This window comes from Oncorhynchus clarkii, chromosome 12 (genome assembly GCF_045791955.1).
Source record: "Oncorhynchus clarkii lewisi isolate Uvic-CL-2024 chromosome 12, UVic_Ocla_1.0, whole genome shotgun sequence".
In the NCBI taxonomy this organism is placed as follows: Eukaryota; Metazoa; Chordata; class Actinopteri; order Salmoniformes; family Salmonidae; genus Oncorhynchus; species Oncorhynchus clarkii.
Window position 1 is genome coordinate 49735851 of NC_092158.1, and position 18788 is coordinate 49754638.

Genomic DNA, 18788 nt, shown 5'->3' on the forward strand with positions numbered 1-18788 from the left:
ATTCCAGCCTGTACACGCTCGTTCAAGCGTTTGAGCTTAATTCACGTGTCTGAAATCAGAGATCTGTTTATAATTTTTAAAAACAAACTTTAATCTTTATTTAACTAGGCAAGTCAGTTAAGAACAAATTCTTATTTACAATGACGGCCTACCTGGGAACACGGGGTTAAGTACCTTGTCAGCTCTGGGATTCGATCCAGCAACCTTTCGGTTACTGGCCCAATGTTCTAACCATATGCACACATTGATACACCGTGATCCAATCATATGCATAATGACGAGACGCTCATGTCTCCGCCCTAACAATGTGAGTTGTTGTCCCAAAGGTGGGAATGCGAGTGAAGAGTTGTGTTTGAATACCTATACTAACATACTGTACATACTATTAGTTCATTTTAGTATACAGTAAACAAACGGTATCCTTTCAGTTGAATGTACTAGCGCTTCACCTGTATACCAAAAGTTGATTATGTTGCTATGCAACTTCTTGCTAGCTTGTTAGCATAACAAATTACAAGCTAGATATCTTACGACCTCATTATCAATGTCCATTAAGAACGCACAATGACTATACCACTTAGCTAAGCTAAGAATGACGTAAATAAGACTTCTCGCTTCGCCCTTTCCTCTCTGTTGAAACTAGGGAGCGAAACAGCGCCTATCAGCCTAACTATATTTTGCACATGTATCTGATTCGGTCTGGCCTGAAAAAAAGTATGACATGCCGTCCTCCTTTTGTCAAGACATAATCAGATAACGCAGGCCCTGCAGGGAAGTCACATTGACATTGACATTGACATCTCTTTTTAAAGTGAGCCTAAACATACATGTGAATATAACCAGGTATTTGTCACTTTCATAATGTTATAATATGCTGTGCAAATCTCTACTTTTGTGAGAGCTTCGTTTGAGATAACTCCACTGCAGTCACAGTCACTCCAACTCCAGTGCTCTTTCCTCACGCTGCTGCGGCTGTAGTAATGTACCTGCGAATGTGATAAGGAGTGGCCAATCATCATGCAGCTTGTCTGGTAGGAATATGTGTTGGTGTGAAACCGCTCGCGCTGGCACTGCAAGGGCATGTGTGCACTCGCAACTGTAGAGGTCCCCGGTTTTCAGCCGGCTGTGCGCATACCTATTGCACCCGCTTTGTATCCTGTCGAATGAAGAGAGAGTGAGGGGGCATAATTACGGATCCTGCAAGAACGCAGTCCTGTATTCTCGGTTAGGTGTAGTGGAACTCTAATTCATTTACCGGGTGTTCTGTGAGAAATAATGAAAAGGTGCTGCTATATTTGTGAATGAGCACAAGGACATTGGGAGAACGTGTGTGACAACCTGTGTAGCCAACCTATATAGAAAGATTGCCCCACTAACTTCAATTGCTCTATTCCGATTTTTAAAAACAATTTTTTATTTATTTGAGGGCACAGGTATATGATTTAAACTCATTTAGGGGAGCAAGAAGACGTCGTTTTCTGCTCGTGTGTGTGGAAATTTTGTTCCAGCTGAGAGTCTGTGGAATTTTCGTTCCAGATGAGAGTCGTGATGTCTGGCTTATTTCACACATTGTTTCTGGGTAAGTTCAGTACATGAGCCACGCGCTTTTATATTCATGAAATACGACTTGCTGAAGTATAGCGCAATCCATGATACACGAAATGCCGAAATGTTCCCTTAAGGTATGTTAGTGTGCATGTGAAGTCTTGGCTACATTATTTATCATGATGTTGACTGAGCTTCAGAAAACACAATAGCTAAGTTTTAAGATGTGCTTGGGATGAAGGGCAAGGTTCTTGCAATGGAGAGATTTGAACACATCTTAAAACTGCGAGGGCTTTGTAGAAAATGATTTCGATTACAATATCATCTACATGTGAAGTAGCATAGTAGCCTATGCTATACTATAGCATTGTAGATGATATTGTAATCGAAATAATTTTCTACAAAGCCCTCGCAGTTTTAAGATGTTTCAAATCTCTCCATTGCAAGAACCTTGCCCTTCATCCCAAGCATATCTTAAAACTTAGCTATTGTGTTTTCTGAAGCTCAGTCAACATCATGATAAATAATGTAGCCAAGACTATCATTACGAAATCGATTACACATTTGCATATTTGCCCAGATGGGCCAATGTATGTTCAAATTGCCATTGGTTTGAGTGTCCAACAGATATTTTGAACACACTTTAAAATGTTTTAAAATGTATAGTCTATTGTGTTTTTAGGCATTTTCAAAGCTCCTGTTTCCAAATGGTATTCATGTTGATGATGAAACACAACTTCGGAGTAATATCACAACTTATTTCCATTCCACAGTCTATTGCGGGATCCAATAGACTGTAATTATACTGAACAAAAATATAAATGCAACATGCAACAATTTCAACGATTTTACTGAGTTACAGTTCATATAAGGAAATCAGTCAATTGAAATAAATAAATTAGGCCCAAATCTATGGATTTTACATGACTGGGCAGGGGCGCAGCCATGTGTGGGCCTGGTAGGGTATAGGCCCACCCACTTGTGAGCCAAGCCCACCCAATGGGGAGCCAGGCACAGCCATTCAGAATGAGTTTTTCCCCACTAAAGGGCTTTATTACAGACAGAAATACTCCTCAGTTTCATCAGCTGTCCAGGGGGCTGGTCTCAGATGATCCCGCAGGTGAAGAAGCCGGATGTGGAGGAACTGGGCTGGCGTGGTTATACCTGGTCCTGGTCTGCAGTTGTGAGGCTGGTTGGACGTACTGCAAATTTATCTAAAACGATGTTGGAGGTGGCTTATGGTAGAGAAATTATCATTCAGTTATCTGGCAACAGCTTTGGTGGACATTTCTGCAGTCACCATGCCAATTGCATGCTCCCTTAAAACTTGAGACATCTGTGGCATTGTGTTGTGTGACAAAAATGCACATTTTAGAGTGACCTTTTATTGTCCCCAGCACAAGGTGAACCAGTGTAATGATCATGCTGTTTAATCAGGTTCTTGTTATGCCACACCCGTCAGGTGGATAGATTATTTTGGCAAATGAGAAATTCTTATTATAAGAGATGTAAACATTTGTGCATTTCTTTAATAGAGAGAAATAAGCTTTTTGTGCATATGGAACATTTCTGGGATATTTTATTTCAGCTGGGACAAACACTTTAGATGTTGCATTTATATTTATGTTCAGTAAACATTCCAGATATTAGGCTATATAAACATATTAGGTCGCATACTTCCTCATTGTTATATTGCTATAACAAGTTATAACTTCTATATTAATTGTTTCAGTTGATGAGTGGGTAAATACCTAAAATGCTAAAGTTGTCCATGATGTGATTCAAACACACAAACTTTGGGTTGCTCGCAATGATTTATACAGTGCATTCGGAAGGTATTCAGACCCCTTGACTTTATCCGCATTTTTTTGCATTACAGCCTTATTCTAAAATGTATTAAATAGCTTTTTTCCCGCATCAATTTAGACAAATTACCCCATAATAACAAAGCAAAAACTATTTTTAGAAATCTTTTGACATTTATATATTTTTAAACTGAAATATCACATTTACATAAGTATTCAGATGCTTTACTCAGTATTTTGTTGAAACACCTTTGGCTGTGATTACAGCCTCAAGTCCTCTTGGGTATGACGCTACAAGCTTGGCATGCCTGTATTTGGGGAGTTTCTCCCATTCTTCTGTGCAGATCCTCTCAAGCTCTCTCAGGCTGGATGGGTAGCGTCTTGCACAGCTATTTTCAGGTTTCTCCAGAGATCTTCGATCGGGTTCAAGTCCGGGCTCTGGCTGTGCCACATTCAGAGACTTGTCCCGAAGCCAGTTCTGCATTGCCTTGGCTGTGTGCTTAGGGTCGTTGTCCTGCCGGAAGGTGAACCTTCGCCCCAGTCTGAGGTCTGAGTGCTCTGCAGCAGGTTTTCATCAAAGATCTCCTTGTACTTTGCTCCGTTCATCTTTCCCTTGATCCTGACTAGTCTCCCAGTCCCTGCCCCTGAAAAACATCCCCACAGCATGATGCTGCCACCACTGTAGGGATGGTGCCAGGTTTCCGCCAGACGTGACACTTGGCATTCAGGCCAAAGAGTTTTGTCTTGGTTTCATCAGACCAGAGAATCTTGTTTCTCATGGTCTGAGAGTCCTGTAGGTGCCTTTTGGCAAACTCCAAGCAGGCTATTATGTCCCTTTTACTTAGGAGTGGCTTCCGTCTGGCTGCTCTACCATAAAGGCCTGATTGGTGGAGTGCTGCAGAGATGGTTGTCCTTCTGGAAGGTTCTCCCTTCTCCACAGAGGAACTTTGGAGCTCTGTTAGAGTGGACATCGGGTTCTTCGTCACCTCCTTGACCAAGGTCCTTCTCCTCCGATGGCCAGCTCTAGGAAGAGTCTTGGTGGTTCCGAACTTCTTCCATTTAAGAATGATGGAGGCCACTGTGTTCTTGAGGACCTTCAATGCTGCATACATTTTTTGGTACCCTTCCCCAGATCTATGCCTCGACACAATCCTGTCTCAGAGCTCTATGGTCAATTTGTTCGACCTCAAGGCTTGGTTTTTGCTCTGACATGCACTGTCAACTGTGGGACCTTAAATAGACAGGTGTGTGCCTTTCCAAATCATGTCCAAACAATTGAATTTACCACCAGTGGACTACAATCAAGTTGTAGAAACAATTTCGAGTCTCATGGCAAAGGGTCTGAATATTTATGTAAATAAGGTATTTCCATTTTTTTTTTATACATTTGCAAAAAAATCTAAAAACCTGTTTTCGCTTTGTCATTATGGGGTATTGTGTGTAGATCGATGAGGGACATTTTTTATTTAATACATTTTAGAATAAGGCTGTAACATAACAAAATGTTGAAAAAGTCAAGGGGCCTGAATACTTTCCGAATGCACTGTATATACACTAGATGACTAATAAAGGGTGCTGTGTTGAAGCTACTGCGCCACCATCTTGGCACACCCCCACCATGGTAAAACATATTTTGGAAGCTATAGAAATGCACTTATTAATGTCTACATTCGATTTTCCTAAGTTTATTCTATTACGGACACCTTAATGCATACTTTAAAATGATATTATGTGAGCTTAATAGAAAAATGACAACATTCATAACATTTTCCTTAAAGTATATTTTTTGCATTGACTAATGTTGCTGTCCCTGCTACAACAAAAAATACTTAAATACATGTAATTTTGTCCTTGAAACATTTAATTGAAATACTATAGAATTCCGTTAATTTCCACTGGTCGACCAATATGGCAAAGCATCTCAATGGTCAATACATAGCATCAGCAATCCAGGGTTTATATACATCATTGTTTGCTAGATGTTCAGGTAAAATGCCCACACATCCTCCCCGAACAGCCTCCCTCCTTTTGTTTTTGGCTTAAGTAACCTTCTGTCTTATGTAACCATACCAAACGTAACATATAATACTAATTTGAGGCCAGTCTGGTGTGTCATGTGAGGAAATAATGGCTGCATCAGCCAATATTGACAACATGACCATTTGTTTGTATAATTTTTGGTTTTGAGTTGGTTCTTTGGTTAACCTATGTTATTGAACCTTTATTTAACTAGCCAAGTCAATGAAGAACAAACTCTTATTTACAAACTCATATCGAAATATGGGCTTAGACTATTTGAATGATTTGTCCACATTGGATAGCCTAATTTAATCAGCTAAGGCATGTGAGAAGTTGTTGAGAGAAGAAAAGTAGCATGAATTTTTGTGATAACAGCTTTTTACTGAAAATCCCTGGGCACTCCTTGTGTGTAGACTGCAGTATTATCTACTTGGAAAGGTAATTTTATATATATAAATAGGTAAAGGTAATTTATATATATATATATATATATATATATATATATATATATATATATATAAGGCTGTCATTATCTGATTTTATGTTTTATATTCATATGGGATTCAGCAATACGAAAGTAGCAGCGTTCTAGATTGCGCGGTAGAAATGGAAAGGTAATTTTCTTATTGAGCCAATACATGGCTCATCACTTTGCACTTTCACCAAATTCCGTGACGTTCATCATAAATACATTTTTATCTGTAGCCTAATAAACTGCATATCTTCCAGAGTAGTAATGGGAGGACCACACAACATTTCGTCCATCGTCCATTCGAAGTTGATCCATATTTCAAAATGATCAATATTATGTCAATATTTACGCATAAAAGTGTTTCCATCACCATTTCTTGCATATATAATTTTACAGACACAAAAAGATCCCACCTTGTCTAGCGTATTTAGTTTGATCGACATTTGGAATGTTTTACAGACACATTTTTTTCTTAACGCATGCATTAAAAGGTTGGATGGAAACCTGGTTATTGTGACCTCAGACAGTCACAAAGTTGATGGGCCTATGCACAATTCAATACATAGGCATCTCTGTCACAGACATGAAGTCTGTTAACAATTCAGAGAGGCGTGAAAAAAAAATCCCATCTTCTCCTGTCCTAGAGCCTAACCACTGGGCACAGACATCAGTTCAACATCTAGTTTGATTTACATTTGGTTGAGTTGTCAACTAACGTGAATTCAACAAGAAATGTCACCATGTCATTGGATTTAGCTTAAAGGTTTGGTGAAAAAATACCAAATTCCGTGACGTTGATGACTTTTTGCAAATCCAATCAGTTTTCCATGTTAATCCAACATCATCACATTACATTTTTTGGTTGAAATGACATGGAAACAACGTTGATTGGACCAGTTTTTGCCCAGTGGGTATTTTCTCTTCCCTATCCAGTCCCAATCCTGCTGAAATCCAAAATCCTGACTTCTGTCTCGCATTAAAACTTTATTCATAGGTTGCATTATCTCGCCATTGCATGCCAAAATACTGCTGTACCATTTCCCCCGCTCCTCTGCACTGTCTTCTACTTGCTGCCCATGTGAGAGCTTTGGTAGGGAATGTGTGATCAACAAACAGTATGAGAGTAGATATGAATTTTTGGTCCTCATTAAGATACCTTGATATTTAAACTATTTCCACTATTTCCTTCCTCTCCCTGTTATTCATGAGCTGATCTGCGATCTGTGTAATCATCAACTAGATTTAGCTAAATATAGGAGATATTCTGTCATTCGTTGAAGGAGGTTATCTAGTGAGGTTAGCAACTTTAGTCATTTACAAAGTGCATTTACACAGTTTGTATGATTCGACAACGCTCTACTCTATACTTGGGGTGTGCAGTGTGCATCCGGAGCTCGCTCCGTGACGAGATAGCCTATCGCTGAAATGCGCTGAATTAATTGAGGAACATGATAACGCTCTGAATTTATGAATGTCCTGTTTTTCCAGTTCACAACAACGTCATTGGCGATAGTTACTCAATCATTATTCAATATCAGTTTCATTTGCTCTGAAATCTTTACATAAAATGGCACAGCCAAGCCGACAAGGTGGCTCAGCTCCCCTCTTGATTGGGGAGAAGAACCCTGGCATAGTGACCATATCTTGGTTTTAAAACCTTTAAACAGGCACTTCTGATTTTTTTGTGTATTCCTCGGGACTCTCAGGAGAAATATGAATTATTCCCGGGGGTTGAAACTTTTGATAGATTTTTGGGAAGATAATAATCCCTAATATGCAGTGAATGCAGTCTCCGCTGTTGCGTGAACCTTGGCTTTAAATTGAAATCACGCTGGAACGCTGAATTTCCGCTAAACGGATTGAAAAGAGTCCTCAGTCATCCTCAAAGTTCTCCCGCACTATTTTGTTTGTGTGTTTATAGTCGGGTCGATCATAGTAAATTGGTGGGTTTGCCATTAGCAATTTGCCAGAGCAATTAGGGTTAAGTGCTTTGCTCAAGGGCACATTGGCAGATTTTTCAACTTGTCTGCTCGGGATTCAAACTATCAGTCTTTCGGTTGATAGCCCAACGCCATAACTAAGCTATCATGCCTTCCCACTGGGCATACACTGGTTGAATCCATGTTTCATTTCAATGGAATTATGTTGAATTGACATCTGTTCCCAGTGGGTGTGTGTGTGTGTGTGTGTGTGTGTGTGTGTGTGTGTGTGTGTGTGTGTGTGTGTGTCTGTGGTGTTGTCCCAGTCTCGCTGAACCATCGGGGTGGATGGGGCACACTTCGGAAGGGGCATGCCATCGGGACGGACGGGGCACGCCACCGCAATTAGCTTGCTTGTCCATGGGGTGATGAGACTGAGCTTTCATTAGTTGCATTATGGCAGTGAGTTAGACAAGCCATGCAACCCGGCCCGAGCATTCGAAACAACACGCTTTGGTAGTCAGTTTGCCTCGGAGCATTTCAAACAAAACAAGTAGGTTAGGTAGTGAGAAAATAAAGATAATGTCATTAATGAGTATGATCCAACTTTGTCATTAATTAATGAGTATGATCCAACGTTGTCATTAATGAGTACGGTCACAGAACTGTATATAGGCGTAAGTAAGTTTTCATTAAAAGTAATTTAGCTTTTGCCTCTGATAAAGCCCTGACAGTAGCCTATATGCTCTCTATGCTAGGCTATACATTACATCTGATTGAGCTAACGACCTCTTTCAGAATATAGGCTAGCCTAAAGATTATAGAATGATTCTGACCTTGTCTTAATTCCTTCTTCCTGGTCATAGTGTCACACCCGAGGGGATGGAGATATCCGAACAGTGCTACATTTTATTATTATCTGTTATGTTCAATATCCTCCCACCCAGAGGATCAGTGAAATACAGTGGAGTACAGTTAAAGAAGCCTTTCACATCGAATCATCTCGCAACCTCCCTTTTGGGACAAGCTGGTGCCCTCCAAATGTTTTTTTGATGACTGACTGGGACGGTGAATAACCCTGGCACCATTCATGTGTCAAAGAGCTAATGGGGAAAATTAGTCTCCTTTCTCATTGCAGTCAGTCTTGCTCCCCAGTTAGTTCTCCCCTCAGATGTGTCTTTCACCCAGTCACTTTCTGCTATTTCACACTCTATTTCTCTTTCCATTCTGAATGCTCCACATATGAAGTATCACACTTGTAGGAATGGAGTCCCACAGGTCGCACATGACCATATCTCATAGAATGACCTTTCCTGCAACGTAGCCTACGTGTATACACCATTTTGTGTGATCTATCAAGTTGAATGCAAATTTAAAAACCATATCTCTCCCCTAGTCTTGGTTATATTTAGACTGCATCTCCAGGGGCCGGCAAAGTATCTGTCAAGTATGGAGATGACACAAGCCTCTCTAGTCTCTAGAGCCAGCGGTTAGGATGTGACATATTGCTGTGCTGCTCTGGCCTCAAATCACTGGCACTCACTGTCTCTTTCTCTCTCTTTCTCTCTCTCTGTCCTCTCTCTCTTTCTTCCCCTTCTCTCTCTCTCCTTTGCTCTCCCCCTTCTCTCTTTCTCTTCTCTTCTCTCTCTCGCTCTCATCTCCCTCGTTCTCTCCTCTCCCTCTCCCTCTTTTTCTGCCTGTCTCTCGGGTGGAAGCTGCAGTCAAGTGGCTCTAGATAGGAGCTCTGTTGTTGTCTTACAGTGACACAGGGGATATCTGTCGACTTTGCCACAGAGGCGCTCCATCTCACGCTCACGCCATCTTCTCTCCAAATCAGTTAGCATTCACTTTGGGCTCCACGTTAGCGTCAGGCAAACATTTTTTCCCCCTTCAGAAACATGTCATAAGATAAGGAAATAAAGTGGATTTTAAGGTTATCTCATTGATCTAGCCAGTCCTGGTCTTTATTGTGTAGGTGAAAATAATAAAACATTTCAGATTTTCATTTAGAGTTCATTCACGTGTACTGTTGTTCTTCATCCCATATGGTCTATTGTCAGATTAGGCAACCTAATCATAATTACATGTATGCTTGCTCTGGTATGAAACGTGTGGTATGGAATTCATGCTCTGCATACATTTGAGCAATTTGATAGATGATGTGTATTGGATGCTCTGTACTTTTTCCTGTCATGGTGTGTTAAGTTATTTTAACATGTATATTGTTTGTTGACTCCTCTTGTCTCATCCTCTTGTCCCAAAAATGTATTTAATGTCTACTGCTATCAATTGTGTGACTGTCTTGTAATGTCAACTCAACTGTATAGTCTTACATCTGTAATGTATTTTTTGTTGTGTGTATGGACCCCAAGATGACTAGCTGTTCTTCACACTAGAAGGGGGACCCCCATTCAAGCTAATGTGCAGTCATTCTGACTGCGACATTCTAACAGTGGAATTCATACATCGCATATATGCTGTCGCAATAAAATGTTTTTGCTTGTGTTTGTGAAGGTAACATTAGAATACGAGGGAAAATATTTAAATGAACACAATAGCATTTTCATTACTTTATATTACTGTAGGCCAGTCGTTCCCAATATTTAAATTAACACAATAGCATTTTCATTACTTTATATTACTGTAGGCCAGTCGTTCCCAATATTTAAATTAACACAATAGCATTTTCATTACTTTATATTACTGTAGGCCAGTCATTCCCAATATTTAAATTAACACAATAGCATTTTCATTACTTTATATTACTGTAGGCCAGTCGTTCCCAATATTTAAATTAACACAATATCATTTTCATTACTTTATATTACTGTAGGCCAGTCGTTCCCAAACTTTTTTCATCCACGACCCCATTTTGATATCTGAAAATTCTCGCGACCCCAACCATGTGGAAATAATGATGTAATTAACAGCCATGTTGACCTTTTTTATTTGGGGCTATGGCAGTCAATTGCAGATTGAGATTTTCTTCTCAACAAACAATCACATACTTTTAATGTGGGGCTATGACACTCAATTGCAAATTAGTCTGACATAATTTCTCCCTGAAGTCATGATTTGACATTGTTTTTTTTTTCAGATTTCCCAGTGGTATTGAAAGCACCATTATCTCACTACCACTAATAAGATGGGTGTGCCTGATCTTTTCAAAGTCAGAGGGCGTGGTCAACAGTGCGCACCTCATCTCTGCTGTCACATCCAACCTTTAGCGATTTTTGGCACTCTGAATGAATTTTGTCTTTTGGATTTCAATAATGTTCATTTAGATTTTTAAGGTTATTAACCACATTACAATGATTTTGAGATACAAAGATGATATATATATATACCGTTCAAAAGTTTGGGGTCAATTAGAAATGTCCTTGTTTTTGAAAGAAAAGCACATTTTTTGTCCATTAAAATAACATCAAATTGATCAGAAATACAGTGTAGACATTGTTAATGTTGTAAATGACTATTGTAGCTGATTTTTCATGGAATATTTGCATAGGCGTACAGAGGCCCATTATCAGAAACCATCACTCCTGTGTTCCAATGGCACGTTGTATTAGCTAATCCAAGTTTATCATTTTAAAAGGCTGATCATTAGAAAACCCTTTTGCAATTATGTTAGCATGGCTGAAACTGTTGTTCTGATTAAAGTAGAAATAAAACTGGCCTTCTTTAGACTAGTTGAGTATCTGGAGCATCAGCATTTGCTCAAAATGGCCAGAAACACAGTGGCCTCCACAAGTCCCCGATGGTCACTCTGACAGAGCTCCAGAGTTAGTCTGTGGAGATTGGAGAACCTTCCCGAAGGACAACCATCTCCGCAGCACTCCACCAATTAGGCCTTTATGGTAGAGTGGTCAGACGGAAGCCACTCCTCAGTAAAAGGCACATGACAGCCCGCTTGGAGTTTGCCATCAGAGAAACAAGATTCTTGGGTCTGATGAAACCAAGGTTAAACTCTTTGGTCTGAATGCCAAGCGTCACGTCTGGAGGAAACCTGGCACCATCCCTACGGTGAAGCATGGTGGTGGCAGCATCAGGCTGTGGGATGTTTTTCAGCGGCAGGGACTGGAAGACAAGTCATGATCAAGGTAAAGATGAACGGAGTTAAGTACAGAGAGATCTTTGATGAAAACCTGCTCCAGATCGCTCAGGACCTCAGACTGGAGCAAATTTTCACCTTCAAACAGGACAACGACCGTAAGCACACAGTCAAGACAAAGGTGGAGAGGCTTCGGACAAGTCTCTGAATGTCCTTGAGTGGCCCAGCCGGAGCCCAGACTTGTACCCGATCGAACATCTCTGGAGAGACCTGAAAGTAGCTGTGCACTGACTCTCCCCATTCAACCTGACAGAGCTTGAGAGGGTCTGCAGAGAAGAATGGGAGAATCTCCACAAATACAGGTGTGGAAAGCCTGTAGCGTCATACGCAAGAAGACTCAAGGCTGTAATTGTAAAGGTGCTTCAACAAAGAACTGAGTAAAGTGTCTGAATAGTTATCTAAATGTGATCGTTTTATTTTATTTTTTATTATACATTTGCAAAAATGTATAAAAACCTGTTTTTGCTTTGTCAATATGGGGTATTGTGTGTAGATTGATGAGGGGAAAAAAAACATTTAATCAATTTTAGAATAAGGCTGTAACGTAACAAAATGTGGGAAAAATCAAGGTGTCTGAATACTTTCCGAATGCACTGTAAGTGTCGATATGAAAGCAGTCAAAAATAGTAAATTATTTATATGCTACATCGAATACCATGGCTGTCATCTACAGACAGTTCCCAGGCAGAGTCTCCTTGCTCCCTGTGCTGGTGAGTGCATAGCTTTTTTGCTTGAGATGTAGGACCTGCTGTCTCAGTGATTACATTTTGTGCTGATTATCAGCCCGTAGTCACCAGCTTGTTCCTTCCTCCTGTTTGACCGTTATATTTGATCGTGGCACAGACACCTGCTCAGTGCGCATCGTTCTGGCTTTTTTGCGCTTAGGCCTCGGAGGTGTAGGTTCAGGCTGAGGCTCAGAATCAGATGAATAATCATCAGAGATGTCATGATTATTTTCTTCCCCACCATCTCATCATTTTCTTTCAGATCTTGTTGCACTGATAGCACTTTTTTTCAAAGAGTATGTGTTATCTAGAATTGTCTGTCCCCACAGGTGAACCCTTTGAAGAACCCTTTTTGGTTACATGTAGAACCATTTTGGTCCCACCTTTCCACAGAGGGTTCTACCTGGAACCCAAAAGGGTTCTCCTATAGGGACAGCCCAAGAACCCTATTGGAACCCTTTATTCTAAGAATACATCATGTGCATCAATTAATCTTGGTCTTCTTGCCATTTTAAATTACACATACTCTCACTGTGTACTCCAAGTAGGCTCGAGTAGACTGATAAAGCTTGGATTTGTAGGAGTGATCTAGGGTACAAACCATTTTGAGATTATAATTGGAATATACCAATACAATAGAATTACCCGCCCTGTTCATCACTCACAATTGGTGATTACATAATTCTGCATCGTTCACTTTCCCTCGCTCAACAACTCAACCATTCTCCCCATCATATTTTACTTCATTTATTTATTCCATTGTTATGTGTGAAATTAGTTTCGGTATAGTTTAGGGTCAGTTTCGAGTTCATTATCAGGGTATTATTAAATGGGCACGGCACCTTCCCCTGTTGGGAGAAGGAGGGGCAACAATGGAAAACAATTAAAAAAATGAGATGCCATCCTTAAACTGGATATAACTTCCGATCTGTTTGTGATACTGCGATTCTAACAACAGCAGTGTGTTATATAGACTTATTTTAGAAAAGTCAATGGCAGTCAAATTCATGAGCAGTCAAAATGTGTTAAAGTTGTTCTTGCAGTACTGGTACCCACTAAGGAAACCTCACTTTGAGCTGTGTGTGATTAAATTAGAACCAGATTGGGAATGCAGAGGAACAGGAACTGCCTTCTTTACTTAAGTGTTGAGAGATGTTTTTGAATGGTTTGAGAATACTGTAATTCAAACCAAATGCAGATCTTGCGTTCATAGTGAAAAAATAGGGTCGATATTCATTTCCAAAATATTTGTCTTGCATTATCAACCCCACCCTGCAGTTCTATAGACTAGTTAGATACTCTCTCGTGTGTGTGTGATTGTGTTTATGCATGCACCAAACTCAATAGCATGATTTACTGTCATTTTTGCGGATTTGGACTTAACTATAAAAACAGGGTAGTTCCAAAGTACTTAGTGAAGTAACTATCCATGAAAGTCAAATATAATGGGTGATGGAATTTTGTGGTGATTCATTCCATTTCTGTTCATTAATGTTCATTTACTTTAGTCCAAAAACATCACTGTCACTTCAGCTTACATTTGATGGGGTATTATCTAGGGTAGTCAATTGCAGTGTATTAAGTTTAATCTTAGGCTTATGGACTATTTTTACCAATTTTCAAGAGATCATGGCATGATGAGAAGTACACTCATTGAAGCCACATCTATGGTGTCCATATTAGGATAGCCTCAGTCTCAGCAAGAGGTTGTCCTAATATGGACACCACACATATCTTACATGGTTATAGTCAGTCTCCCTTTCAGAACCAGTACGTACCTTGAAGGTGACACGGCTGTGCATTGGGCCTCGACTTCGTCTTTTGGAGATGATGAGATGTGTTTTATGCACAGCAGAGTGCCATTAACTCCTTATGGAAGGGGATTGCTCCAATCGGCTATGCGTGTCAACCTTCTGTGGAAAGGAAAGGTAAACACAGTGGGGATAAGATGTATCCTGTTTGTGCTAGGATATTAATGAACCTATTATTAAGCTCAGGTTAGGGACCCTCCGTGGTTACAGAGTAGGCTTTTCACAGTCGCCCCTTTCTCTCCCCCCCCCCCCCCCCCCCCCCCCCGTCTTCTCTATCTTGCTCTCTCCGAACAGATGATACCACAATCCCTGTTTCTTTATGAGTCGTCAGATGAAATTGAGACTCTGCCGTGCTGGACATACAGATGTGTATCTTTGCTGGTTTTATGTTTCTGTGTTGTGGTGGTTGGATTCTGGGCAGGCGTAGCACAGGCCCTCCCTCCGTAAGTGCCGTTGGTTTTTCAAGTCATAGTTAACAGACCTCACAAAATTCACTCCATGGGTCTCATTTAAGGATTTTGTCCAATGGACCCAGACTGAGGTAACGCAGACTCTCCCTCAGGGAAACTCCCCGAGTTCGTATCCCATCATTTTAAGGCCTGACATGAGTTTGCTCCTTGGAAGGAAAAAAAGAGCCATTGTGGTTGTGTTTATGTACTGCATTTAGCTCCCTTTTATAGCAGTAACAAATTGAGCCTGTTTTGGGATTTAGCGGAAACGTGTGCGGCTAACGCAGGTGCCACTGTTCCCAACCCCCTATTTGCTGTCTCTCCTGTGTCTATTCCTGGCCTCTTTACCTTGGTGATTATGCGGTCTGACAGGCTAACTGCCATGTACATGGCTTCCGGAGAAGACAAAAGGCTAAGGTCCCTCTCAGATGCCTACCCTCTCTTTGTGTTCACTGAAACGTGGCATTTAGGAAAAGACATGCCATTTACAGGAGTCAGAGTAACAAAAATAAATCGATGTTGCTTTGAAAATGTGTAGATTTTAAGGTATGATATTTAAGACGTGACATATAAGATTGTGTCGTTATAATGCTAGAAAGGCCATCTCTGGTTCATATTTTGTGCCCTGTTTTGGAATACAAAGCTTCTGTGGTGTAGTGTATCTGCTTTTTCTGTACCAGTGAATTACATTAGTCAGATAGCATGGCATGCTCATTATTTTAGCTGTGTTATTTCCCAGTGGAATGATAGGAGATAACAAGGGCCTGCCACCGTCTTACGTTACGGCGGTAATGACTGCAGACGTTCTACTCAAAAAAACAAACATTTCCTGTCAGGAGGGGAATATGCCATCCACTCTATTAACGTCCACACGTGGATGCACTCCTAACATTAAATAATGAGGAAACACAGGACCTTCCATTTCCCTCACCCTCCAAAATCCCCCAAGCCACTGTGCACCAACTAGTTGAATCAATGTTGAGTTCACGTAATTTGTCAACCTATTGTGACGTGAAAATACATGGAAAATAAATTGGATTTAAAGAAGAAAGTATTTAACTGTGGTTTTGAGGGTAACATTTCAACCACAAAATGATGTCATCATTGTAACCAATTTTCAACATAGACAAAAATATGTTAAATTTGTATCTTTTGACAATTCATTTTGTTATGTTTTCTTTCCACAGCACCCTACAAACACAACACAAAAACAAAACGCCCACTATACAACACATTCTCCAAGGTGATCAATACATGGTTTCCAAATTTCGTCAAACACTTTTTTGTTTAGTTTTATGATATGCAAAATCCAATGGGATGTTGCTAAATAGTTCAGTCCTCCAGTTTCCAGTTATGAGGCTTTCCAGTTGATGGCCATACATTTCTTTTGCAGCAATTAGACCTAGATTACAAAACTTTCACTGATATTGATGACCAATATTTACATTAACCAACAGACATAATCGTGGAGAAGGATGGATATAAATTCCTAGACACAATGAAATGATAGCACATATTATAAATTATCCCAAAATGGTGTCAGTTTATCACAGGACCACAGCATATGCAATAGGTTTCCTTTGTGCTTTTTACATAACTGTGACCAATGGTACTCCTCAATTTCTTCCTTTAGATCTGTTTCCCATTTTGTCCTCCATACTGTAGGTTCTGAACCATCCAGTAGATTTTCGAACAACCCTTAATATAACTTGGCAATCAACTTTTTTGGCTTAGGGGCTTCTTTCGGGATATTCTTTCTATGCTAGATGCCTTAGGTTCATCCGAATTCTGTTGAAGCAATTGAATAAGATTTGAGTTGAAAGATCTTAAAGCAATTGGCCTTGGATAATCCAAAACTTTCTTGTAATTCTTTGAATGACAGTAGTGATCCATCAAAGTGCACATGTTAAAAATGTATGATGCCACTTTGGAACCAGGACTTAAAGGTGTTGTCATTAATGGAGGTAAGGTGGGTGGGGTTATTCCAAATAGGGGTGCCTGGCGATATTGGTTCTTTCCATCGCATGAATTTATGTACATTTTCCCAAATAATAATGGTATTGAGAATCATTGGATTGTCTCTTTTTTTCCTCAATGCCTTGGACCCAAAGTAGTGAATATATTTTAGATCATAAGGTATTACATTTATGGCTTTGATACTCGCCCATGCCCAAGGATAGTCTGCTGACCAATGTTTAAGTGAACGCAGTTTTGCAGCCCAGTAATATATCTTCATACGACGTAGTCCAAGACCTTCAGCTTTATAGGGTAAGTGTAAAACAGTCAATCTGACTCGAGGTCTTTCCATTCCAAGAAAGGTTGGAGAGCAGGCCATTTATTTCATTTAAAAAGTTGGATCAAATTGAAAATGTCAGGGCCTGGAATAAATACCTCAACCTTGGTAATATAATAATTTGGATTATGTTGACTCTACCTAACATAGAAATAGGGAGAGATCTCCACTTCCGAACATTGGATTCAATCTCATCTATTAAAGGAATGTAATTGATCTTATTTGCCTACTCCAGATTGCATGGTATACTCAGGTGTTTCATATGTGTCTTTGTCCAACTTCCACTTAATTGTACTTTCTAAGCTTGAGAAGTCATAACTGAAATAATGCCTATTTTATTTTTTCATTTTTTTTCCCATATATTTTTTGGGCATTTAATTTTTATTTTTTTACAATCCTCAGCAAAATCTGACACAGATAATACCCCGTTACTTCTCCCACCTACACATAATCGCATGCTACATGGGAGCACATCGTGCAAAACCCTTCCCTCTCCAACACGTGAACATCCCCTCCCTCCCCTCTGCCGGTATTAGCTTCAATGATTAACAACAACAAAAAAAACTAAAAAGAATGACCTTCAAATCCAATGCTAAAAAATAAATTATTCATTGAAGAAAATAATAATGAGGCAGCTAAGGTGACAACTCTAGAAACTTTTCAATCTCCCCCCAGACAGACATCAGTGAATTCAAAAGGGTTTATTACGCGTTACTTTTTCAGATGAAATATAGGTAGTTGGTCATTTTAGCCACATCTGCCTTTTTGGATAATGCCTATTTAAAATATTCTCACAATTGTCTTTGAATCCTGATACAGCACCATATGTGTCCAACAGTAATAAAATAAAGGACAAAGAATGTTCTGGTTCAGATAAATAAAGTAATATGTCATCTGCATACAATGATATCACCTGTTGATCTCCACCAATTTCTATGCTCCGGATTGAGGCATGAGTAGGGCTGTGGCAGTCAAGCAAATAACTGCCAATCTCACGGTAATTGACCGTTAATTAACGTAAACACATTTAGCTTCTCTCGGCTGCCAACCTACAAGCCAATTATGCAGACCTTTGGAGCATCTACTTTTTAAAAAAGTCTAATAAATCCATGTAATATAGTCTACACGTTCACAATAAATCCATTATTTATTTTAGACAGGTCTAAAGAAACATGATACAGTATGAAGAAAATTGAGTATTTTCAGAAGAACAGAATAGCATACTCTGAGTTTTCCCTGTGTTAGGTCTTGATCTGGCTGTGACATATGGCTGTGAGCTGCATTTAGCAGACAATATCTGCTTAGAATTCCATGACATTATTTTATAGTATGAAGAATACAACTGAACAAAGCTGAATAAAGTGGAAAGGATATTTTCTCCAAATGATTTCAGGGAGTGTGCACATGCGGCTATTCTGTGTTGAGAGTTAACAAAGAAACAGGTACTCCTATATGCTTATTTTTTTGTTATTTATGTAACTCTAGTTGTGATACAAATATTGGTCTATATGTTTAGATTTTTAATACATTCTAAGGCTGCATGATGCGCCTCTAATGATGATGTTTTTTTTAAAGTTGCATGAAAGGCTTGAGCTCTGCTTTATTTTTTTGTGCATGCTGTACACACTTCATCAGTCTC

At 39.7% G+C, this 18788-nt stretch overlaps 1 protein-coding gene across 1 annotated transcript in view; it reads left to right on the forward strand.

The window, feature by feature from the left end:
* Positions 1 to 1497: 1497 nt before the first annotated feature.
* The window catches only part of LOC139422066 (CXADR-like membrane protein), a 119047-nt gene continuing 101756 nt past the window's right edge, over positions 1498 to 18788 (forward strand). Inside the window, exon 1 of the mRNA XM_071173212.1 lies at positions 1498 to 1579. Within this exon, the coding sequence (XP_071029313.1) occupies positions 1537 to 1579 (43 nt within the window). The 5' untranslated portion in view covers positions 1498 to 1536. The remainder of the gene's footprint in view (positions 1580 to 18788) is intronic.